The 10,764-nt window shown below is 30.6% G+C and overlaps 1 protein-coding gene across 1 annotated transcript in view; it reads left to right on the top strand.

Moving 5' to 3' along the window:
- The first annotated feature begins 5,824 nt into the window (after nucleotides 1–5,824).
- Nucleotides 5,825–10,764, top strand: part of LOC107014250 (protein STRUBBELIG-RECEPTOR FAMILY 6-like) — an 8,451-nt gene continuing 3,511 nt past the window's right edge. The window contains exons 1-12 of the mRNA XM_015214103.2: nucleotides 5,825–6,062; nucleotides 6,817–6,949; nucleotides 7,087–7,158; nucleotides 7,247–7,312; nucleotides 7,396–7,467; nucleotides 7,571–7,642; nucleotides 7,996–8,067; nucleotides 8,151–8,216; nucleotides 8,330–8,389; nucleotides 8,479–8,786; nucleotides 9,736–10,022; nucleotides 10,332–10,597. Coding sequence (XP_015069589.1) covers nucleotides 5,978–6,062; nucleotides 6,817–6,949; nucleotides 7,087–7,158; nucleotides 7,247–7,312; nucleotides 7,396–7,467; nucleotides 7,571–7,642; nucleotides 7,996–8,067; nucleotides 8,151–8,216; nucleotides 8,330–8,389; nucleotides 8,479–8,786; nucleotides 9,736–10,022; nucleotides 10,332–10,597 — 1,559 coding nt within the window. The 5' untranslated portion in view covers nucleotides 5,825–5,977. The remainder of the gene's footprint in view (nucleotides 6,063–6,816; nucleotides 6,950–7,086; nucleotides 7,159–7,246; nucleotides 7,313–7,395; nucleotides 7,468–7,570; nucleotides 7,643–7,995; nucleotides 8,068–8,150; nucleotides 8,217–8,329; nucleotides 8,390–8,478; nucleotides 8,787–9,735; nucleotides 10,023–10,331; nucleotides 10,598–10,764) is intronic.

Genomic DNA, 10,764 nt, shown 5'->3' with positions numbered 1-10,764 from the left:
TATTTCATCACTAGCTACTTTGATGTTCATATAAAAAAATTATGTAATATAACACAATAATTACTATAGAGGATATTTTTATAAAAAATTAAAGTTTAATATAAAATTTTAATTTTAAAAAAATCACAAATAATAAAATTTCACCTAAATACTAAAAAAAAAAATATTTAAGAATTTAAATATTTATTAAATAATAACAAATTATATAAATAAATGCTATTTCTCAAATAGTACTTTGGGAAATATACGGCGAAAACTGTCCTTCTAAAGTTCATGTTCCAACTAGAGAATAACGTGTGGCATATGTGTAATGTGCTTTACATTTAAACTCTTCAACACTTTTTTAACCAAAAATAAGAACTCTTCTACTCTTTTCATAATCATTTCATTAATTATGATTGCCGACTTCAAAGCTGACTTGTAGATCTAAGATAGCTCAAAGTTGCTTCCTCATAGATTAAACACCATTTAATACGTCGACATGTAATTATTCAATATTTTCATGTAATTATTCAACATTTTCCTTCATAGTATATTGTTAGCGTTTCATTTTTAAAAAAATATTTAATTTTCAGGCGCTCATGTTTATTAAAAATTATCATACCTAAATATTTTCTTTATTTTTAATTATTTGTCCACTTTAAATTAATACACATATTTAAAAAGTAATTATTGATATAGTGAGTTTACTATTTTATTCTTATTAATTATGAAGTAGATAAATTAAAAAAGGATGATTTTCAAGAAGTTCTTCCTTTTTCAAAATAATTAATTAAAAGTATAATAAATAAAAATATTTTGTCCTTTCTTAATTTGTCAAAATAAATAAGTAATTAGGGACAATTAAAAAAGAAAATGAACAAGCAATTAATGACGAAGGGAATATTTATTTTAAAAAAATGAGAGAGAACTGTTTTTTTTTTATATTTTTCTAAAATTATTGCTCAATAAATATATGGTGAGATTAATGTGGTGAAAATAAGTAGTAATAGATTAAATTTATAAAAGAATATATTGAATTATTTTGTCATATTAATTATTCTTTTATTAAATATTTTATTAAAAGCGTGCAAAATGAAAAGTGGAAGAAAACATAGCAATGGCTTGAACAGACAACCTCTCTAAGAAACTTTTGTAACCTCTTTATCACTGGACTATATTTTAATTTATGTCAAAGGACGAATACTTTTATATATATATACAATGTATTTTTCGACGAAAAAATCTACCCCTGAAACAATGGAGTAGCCTCAAGGCTAGCTCAAACCTAAAGTATTTGTTTAACATAGCTTTTATTTTTCTTTAAATGTTTCACATATTAATTAGTATTACACTAATTGAAAGAGTAAGAGTGAATTTGAAAAGAAAAAAAAACACAAATTAATTAATACATCCTATTTCTATAAGATGTCAAATACTTCAAAATAATTGAATTTATCAAAATGCCAATATTTGGGATAGAAAAGAGTTTAATTTAGATAGAACATTGAAGTTGAAAGAAAGAAATGGAAACGTTAGGGGTGCACAAGAGGGGGGTTGGAAATTGGTAAACGTATATGAGTAATTTCAAGATTTTGGTTGCAAAAAAAAAGAGACCATTTCTTCAAAGATCAATTCTACCTAATTTTGATGTGAAAGTGTGCACAAATGGCCACATTTCATGGGGGGGTCTGAGAAACAAACAAACAGCCACACCCCACCTCATGTTGTCTAAACTTGAAACTTACTTGAGAAAAACTTGCAATATATCCAAGCCTTCCAAAAACATATATTGTCAAATTTGAACAATACTTATTAGTGAAAAGAAACTTTGGTGCTTAGCAAGACAGAGTGATTTGTTTGTTGGAAAACAAGCACATCAATGACATCAAACTGTTTTTATATTGATAAAATTGCCACTTCACCAAATTAGACTACATTTTTCAACGTTGAATGCTTATCCAAATTAACGCGTAAATATATGAAGAATTTTTCCTCATTTTTATTGATATAGCAAAACATATTTTCTCATTCTACTTTCGTCTTTAGACTATTGCTTCACTTATCTTCTACTCCACATCAACTCATTTGAATTTTCCTTCTTTACTTTCACCTTGGGTGTATCCAAAATTCTTTCAATTTTTTTTATAATACTAGATTTTGAAAACGTGCGTTGCACGTTTGTCCCTTGTAATTACTACAAAATGTATGCATACTTAAAAAATTGAATTTCAGAATAGAAAATATATTTGTATTGCACGCTACTTAGTACAAATATTCGTAAATTATTTAAATACAGTTACAAAATGTATAAATAGTTATTCATAAAATTAAGTAATCAAAAGAGAAAGAGTGTAACACCAAATTAGCTAATGAATACGAAAATAAAATGAAATAGAGTAGACTAAAAACAATAAAATAGCTAATGAATTCTAAAACTCTTAAATAACAAAAATTAAAGAGAGAAATAGTTCTAGTTTATAAGAATAGAGGAACTTCCTCAATAACTAACAAAAGTATAAACAGATCTATCTCTTTTTTATTGCATATGTGATGAACAATTACATTCATCAACAATTATCCATCAATAATTATACATTAGAATAACAAAGCGTATGCATCAAAAAAAAAGTAATTGTGTTGAACAATGTGTCAGTGTAATTACATCCAGCAATAATCATTCATCAACAATTATACATCGGAATAACTAAGTGTTACATTAATATAAAGTGATTTTGAAGATAATGTTTTGGTATTTATAATTACAAGTTTGGAATTGTAAAAGTCATTTAAAAATTGATATATACATAACGTCTATGAGAATTAGATTGTTTAAAGTTGGGAATATATAAAGTTTCTTAATAAAATCTAAATATGTGCCATATTAAGATGTATGGTAATTCAAAGGACATTTTTGTTCTTTAATGTTAAAGGATATTTCGGATATAACTTACTGTCTTTTGTTGTTACGAAACACTTCATCTACTGAACTCTATTTTAGAATAAAAAACAAATTAAACATTTCTTTAATTAATCCTACCTGGAAACATAATGGATTAATACCATATAAGTATTATTCAAGTAATATTTTATTAATTATTTCTTTAATAACATTTAAGTTAGTAAATGGGTAGAATCATAATCCTATTTTAAAGTTAAGATCTTCTCACTTATAATAAAAATAATAATAATTTCTGGATTGGCCCTCCGCTCGTTTGCCTATATCAGTCAATACGCATTTTTTTTAAAAAAAAGTATAAAGATTATTAATAATATCGTTTTATGTTTAAAAATTAAAAGGAGTATATACTCCTTAAAATGAGTATAAAGAATCTATGAGATTTTTTATCCAAATACTTTTTTTTCTGGATAAAATGAATGAAATAATAAGTTCTAAATTTAATCAATAAAAACAAAAGTTGCAGAATATAAAAATATTAAGCAATATCGTTTTTCTTCTTCAACGCTTCTTCTTCTTTCGTTATTAGGGGTATTTATTTACAAATATGAAATCACACCATGATTTTATTTTCATACAAGTAGTAAATCATTTATAAATTCTAAAAAAGCACATTAAATATAATGCATGCTAATTTTTGTAGATTTAATTATGAGAAAAAACTAATTACATGAATTATTCAATTCTCTTATCCAATAACCTAGAGTGTTCACTACATGATAATCAACTTGTTATAACAAACATAATCTTTAAAAGAAGATTTGTACATCAGACATGTAATGAAAATTTTTATTTTCTTTTTCATTGCCATTATTCAAGAAAAAGTAGTCAATTTACCTTCCTTCAATCGAAAAATTGAATGTAACAAACAATGAACTAAGTAAAAATATGCAACATTGAAATGAAAAATAATACTTACCAAACAACAAATAATGTCCATGACGCCTTTAACCTTCTTGAAGAATGCATCGAATGCACTAAAATGATTAAATTCTAATTCAGATACTATATTCTCCAACAATTTACCGTCAATAAATTAACAAAACAACATACATATTCTTTCTCACACAAGTAGGTTTGTTTTACCTCATGAATGTAGAGCAGACTTTTTGTCCATATGAAAAACTCTCTAGAATTATTTATCACCTGTTGCGTTAAAAATATAAATTTTCGATGAAAAGAATGAAACAAAACATGTAATATTAGTTCTATCTATATACATATATGTCTAAAATTTATTGATCAAAAGAAACATGAAAAATTTGAAGAAGAATTTTGTGAGATAAATCAATTCACATGCTATTATCATGAAAAGACATCAAAATAATGTATTTTGTTGAAAAAATCATGTATATAATTTTATCAATGGAACTCTTCAAATTCTTTAACTTAAAATTAAATAAGAGATGTTTTGAAATGTTTGAACTTCATTTGTTTGAATGACTGTTTATCTTTCATTATATCTTTATTACTTTAATGTTTATTATCTAATTATTTATTAAAAATACTTTTACATTTTAAAAAATAGAAAAAATATATAAGTGAAGGGTAAAATGGTAATTCAACTTTGAGGTTAGAAGCTTCACACTTATAATAATATATGATATATAGTAAAAAGAATAGTTTTCCTATTGTTTTTTTTTATCAAATATTATGTTTTCTGTGAAAGAAAAAAAGATGATTAAGTTAATTCATATCTAATACTATTTTTTTTTTACGAATAAACTGAATAGTTCTCTAACTTTATGAAAACTAAACATATATAAGTTCAAAACTACGTAATTTCTAAATTATGCCAACTGACCTTGATGAATGTGTTTTGCTGTTGTAATGGGTAGTATTTAGTTATTTTATTGTAAATAAATTTTAGTTATTGTGATGAGATAAATAAAAAGGAGTTTGATTCTTTATTATTATAATTTTAAAAATTAGTGACGTTAGTCCGTACTATTAAATTAGATAAGTTTAACTTATTTTTGTGAGAAACAAAATAAAATAATATTATATCATTTATGAGACTCAGTGAATATACGGTTATTAAAAAAAAGTTAAAACTGTGAAAGTATATGTCTTAGTTTTAAATTCTGAATATGAATTTTTAAAAATATATTTTATATGATATAAATTTAAATTAATTAATTTTTTTTAAAAAAAAAGAAAAGAAAAAGAAGGTGAATGTCCAGTTGGTGAATATACAGACAAACGGATTGCCCGTGACTAGCTCTTTCTTTTATCACAACTCCCACTCTATCTGTTCATAAATTTCTACTACTCCTAATATACATTTAACGCCATTAAAGTAGTACCGTACCCCACACATAAAATATTTAATGCAAAGTTATGCCCGCCCAGCAATCATTTCTGTTTCTTAAAATGAAAAAAATCGACTCTCTCCTTGAATAAATGCCAACCATACGACTTTCTCTCATGCGATTTGTAATTTCTCAAAAAAATATTTATTCATAAATACAATCAAATTTAGCTCCAACACACCTAAACTAATTGATAACAAACAATCCATTCAAATAAATTATTTCAATTTACTTAGATAATCTAATTGGAATATAATAATAATTAACTTTTGAAAAAGAATTACTCTTTTTTCTATCTGGGAAAAAGTTAAATCTTGGAATAGTGTTTGGCCATCTGCTTTTGTAAAATATGTGAATCTAAGGTCTGTAGCTGTATACAGAAAATAAATTCCAATTACTACTATATTATTCTAAATAAAATAAAATGAAAGGATTATACTCTCTTTGTCTTTGGATTCTTGTAGCAGATCGTGCCTGCCAGCTTTTCCCTTATACGACCTCTCCCCACCCAACCACCTCATCTTTTTTTTTTTTTTAATTTATAAAAATAAAAATACACTTCCCAATATTATAAAGCAAATTAATCAAAATAAAAATAGGAAAGTTCTGACAAAGCCTTTCTGTTCCCGAGCTGAAGCTTGGGGTTTTTTTGTGTTTTGTGCTGCTGGTAGAGGAAAACTCCGACGACTGTGACTGAGGTGGAAGAGGAGAAAACTACGCCGTGAAGATGAGGTTGCTGCCGCTGTCGCTACTCATCGGCATTTTGCTTTATTGTGCTAATTATGCCATTGCCGACACAGATCCAAATGACGGTCAGCTATTGCCTTTAATCATTCTCATTTATTGTTTCTATCTGTATGCTTACTGATCAGCTGATGCATCATTAATTTAATGGAGGTTGATTCATTTGGAAAGTCAATGAGTATCAATCTACCTGATAATGAACTCGGCAACCGTCGCAAATTTGTTCATATTTTCCTTACCTGAATAGTAGTCTCTTATATAAGTCAAAATGCGACAAGTTTCTTTCTGATCAAGGCGTGAATCTTGTAGAGGGAGCTCACTTGGATTCTTATATATTATGTATGTATTGGCTATGTCGGTGGACTTATAGTACTGTTGAATCTTTGCATTATTACTTCCATTCATTCTGACAACTGACATATTGAAACTTCGTCGGACATATTTGACTGACTTACTATTTTCAGCCAAGTTACTCCAGAAGATTTTGGCTTTACTTCTTTCTGCTGCTTTGGAAGGGACAGGGTAGTGGGGATGGGGCCAAAAACAAGAGAGGTTAAAAATGAACAAGGACATTATATTCTTAAAGGCTCTTCTCCCAGTGATACTACACATATAGGTTCATGACTTGATCATCGAACTTGTTGCCTTTCACCATGTTTATTGATGTCTTGTAGATAACACCACTCGTTAACAGTTTGTCCACTGTTTGATTACTCTTCAAGTTATTATTGATGAAAAGATACTATTTCTTTGAACAGTGTAAGAATATGTTGAGCGGTAAGTATGCTTAGCTGATTTTTTGGGTGGCTCTTTAATTTTCAGCTTCTGCTCTGAGAGTTCTGTATAGCAGTCTAAATTCTCCTGGACAGCTAACCAAATGGAGTGCCAATGGTGGTGATCCTTGTGGAGAGTCCTGGACAGGTATTACTTGCTCGGGCAATAGAGTTACTGAAATGTGAGTTCCTCTCTTCCTTATTGTTGTAAGTAATTATTGTTGATGTTTTCCTTCTTTATCTTCTTCATCATGTTTCAATTCTTGGAAATGTTGACTTGGTAATTCTGATGCTTTCTTACCTTTTCATTTTCCTCCAGCAAGATATCAGGTCTTGGACTCTCCGGTTCACTGGGCTACCAATTAGCAAGTCTTACATCCGTGACTAATTTGTAAGATAAATGGTCTTCAATAATGTCCCCATAAATGTTTCTTTGATCTATATCCATATCAAATTCTTACACACTTTTAATTTTGCAGTGACATAAGTAATAACAATTTGGGAAACCAGTTACCTTATCAGCTTCCTCCAAATGTGCAAAGACTGTATGTCTCGTAGTTAGTATAATTTCATCATTCCAGATGCGATTTTTCCACCTATCTATCTTAAGCCTTGCCTTGCAATGCAGAAACCTTGCTGCTAATGGTTTTAATGGTGCCCTTCCGTATTCCATTTCGCAGATGACTTCTCTCCGATACTTGTATGTAAAATCTTTGAATTTGACTGCAATTTGCTTTCCAGCAATAAGCTTTTGGTTTAAGGTAAAGCTTTTCAATGACTTTAATATTTTTATGTGGCTGTAGAAATGTCAGTCATAATCAAATTCAAGGACAAGTGACTGTCATGTTCGACTCTCTGTCTTCTCTTGATACATTGTAAGTCTTCCCTATCTTCCTCTCATGTCATTTCTTGAGTGTTTTAGTATTACAAAGTTGTGGTCATAACTCATTTATGAGGTGTTATTGGTAAAACATGTCATTCTTACTTCATTAGTATTAACTCTCCTTCTCCCATCTGAGTTGTTGCTTTGGGAAAGAAAGTCAATATCATGAAAAACAGTATCTGATCCTTGTTATAATCTGTAAACTTATGTGGCTGTCCCAGTTAAGTTAACTAAGAAGCTGTATACATTTCGAGATATTCTTTAGTCAAGTCTTAGAAACCTCTAAATGACTAGTTAATCATTCTCTGTCTCATAGTTTTTGATTGATTTATCTGTACGCTTCAGGGATTTCTCATTCAATTCTATGACGGGTGATCTTCCTCAAAGCTTCAAGGCACTGACTAGTATGAACAAAATGTGAGATAATAAATTTTCTACTTCATCCATGTAGACAATTGGTTGAGTCGTTTAGTGGGAAGTTTACGTGTTGAAGTATGCAGGTATTTGCAGAACAACCAGTTTACAGGAACTATTGATGTCTTAGCCAATCTTCCTCTGGACGATTTGTGAGTTTTCAGTCTATGCTTCTTTTTAGATGTTATCCTTGATGTTTTATCTCATTTATATAGTCTCGATTGAAAGCATGGTTGAAAGTCATGTGTATTCCTTTATGCTTTAGGAATGTTGAGAACAACCGTTTTACTGGCTGGGTTCCTGATCACTTGAAAGGGATCACGAAGTAAGTATACCATGTTAGTGTAATAAATTTTGAAATTTGTTTCAGAAGTACTTTGAATTTATTCAAGGTTTGTGACACTTCTGTTACAGATCAAATGGTAACTCGTGGAACTCAGGATCTGCACCCCCTCCTCCACCTGGCACACCCCCTGCAAGCAGGCCGCACCACAAATCTGGAGGCAATAATAGCCCTTCTGATGGTGGAAGCAGTGGTGATGGTGGTGGTAAATCGGGGATAGGGGGTGGAGCCATTGCAGGCATAGTGATATCTGTTCTAGTTGTTGGGGCAATTGTAGCATTCTTTGTTATCAAGAAGAGATTGAAACGGTCATCGACGGACATTGAGAAACATGAAAATCAGCCATTTGCTCCGCTTGCTCCCCCCCAGGAAGTACATGGTACTTCTTTTCATAATTTCTTGGTTTTATCAGTTAAGATGTCTATTATACACTTTCATGATCTCTGTGATTGTTATTTAACTGTGGAACATATCATTCAACCATACTATCATCAGCCTCATTCCTGTATCCTGCTTAAAAAGGTACAAAATAGACCTACTGCAGGAAGTGGAAATTTTATGGAAGTGACTTTGGAGAATCAATTTTAACCTTTGTGCTTTATCAGTGCATGTAATGTTTAACTAATAGTGGACCAACACGTTCCAGCCACTGTCTTCTCTATAAAAGAAAAACACCAAAGTAAAAACGAACATTATATCGAAATGTAAAACCGCCAAGGCTGATAGGTCCTATCTTCCATGGAAGCAAAACTTCTTACTTACTGAAAAGTTCCAAGAACTTGATTGTAGAAGTCTGAACTGATGTTTTAGACTCTGTATTGCCTGTTGAAGCTGACAGTGGGATAAAGAAAACTTCAGCTTTTTTGATAATGAAGAAAACTTGGGCTTTTTTGATAATGAAGAAAACTTCAGCCTTATGATCTCTTTCTGTGGATCTGGTCCTATGCTTGTTATAAGTAAGCTCCCCTTGATGGTTTGCCTTTCCTATGAAACTACTATTCATAATTCTAATTGACCTTTATTGAACAACTATTGCTTCAAAATGCAACTTTCAGCTAAGTGAAAGTTTCTCCCATTCTAAACCATTTGTGCTCACCACCAAATTCACCTCCTTGCAAATCTAATTCTTTGCTTTTCTCAACTCCATCACTTGTGGTGCATAGTTATGCCTTTTAATCCTCATCTCACTCCTTTATCTCAAGCCTCATCTCACTTCCGTATCTCATTAATCCGTACCTGATTATGCATTTGCCTGTTTGTGACACTTACAGTCTTGTGCTTTCTTCTCTGTCTGGATTTTCTGTCCATTGTCCTTTTTTTTACTGCAGAGTTGAAAACTAATGAAGCTTCCTCTGCGCCAATAGTGAAAGTATTTGAAGCTCCTGCGGTAGTAAATCTAAGACCTCCACCTATTGAACGCCACAAGTCATTTGATGAAGCTGACATAGCAGCAAAACCAATTGTCCCACCCAAGAAAGTTAATACAGCTAAAATAGATGCAAGACAATATTCGATTGCAGACCTACAGATGGCGACAGATAGCTTCAATGTTGATAACCTCATTGGCGAGGGATCATTTGGGCGTGTTTATAGGGCTCAGTTTGATGATGGAAAGGTATGATTTCTCGCTTATGACTAACTGACTATCTATGTAAAGAAAATGGTTCTCTAATTGGATAAAAATTTCATATCATGAATATTTGAGGTGCTGCTAACGAATGTTTAAGCAAGATTGTTGAAATGACAGATAAATGTTCAATATGAATTAGTACCTATCTAAAGAAAAAGAAAGAAAGAAGTTTGATCATAAAAAAATTAGTTGAAAAATATGTTTGTTCAAAACTCAGTCTGGAGCTACTATCATCTTGTCCTGTGTAACTGAACCATCCTCATAAGTTCCTTCCTAATTTTTGAAATGCCATAGGTTCTTGCAGTCAAGAAAATCAACTCTTCTGCACTCCAGAATCCTGAAGATTTTCTCGATATTGTTTCTGAAATATCACGGTTGCACCATCCAAATGTTACTGAGCTGGTTGGATATTGTTCAGAGCACGGGCAGCATCTGTTGGTTTATGAATTCCACAAAAATGGTTCTTTGCATGATTTCCTGCATCTGTCAGATGAGGAAAGCAAGCCTCTAACATGGAATAGCCGAGTTAAGATTGCACTAGGCACGGCAAGAGCACTAGAGTGAGTTTCCATGATTACTATGATATTTGATGCCATTTTATAATGTTCACGGAGCTCACAACAAGGTTTTATATTTTCCTTGTACCATTGGTTGAAATACTAGTCTCTGTCATATATTTTCTGGTATCTGTACTCAACAATTATGAAGTTTCTTTTCCTGGGGGGGG

This window comes from Solanum pennellii, chromosome 3, assembly GCF_001406875.1.
Source record: "Solanum pennellii chromosome 3, SPENNV200".
Lineage (NCBI taxonomy): Eukaryota > Viridiplantae > Streptophyta > Magnoliopsida > Solanales > Solanaceae > Solanum > Solanum pennellii.
The sequence above is the reverse complement of the archived record's forward strand: the minus strand, read 5'-3'. Positions and strand labels throughout refer to the sequence as shown.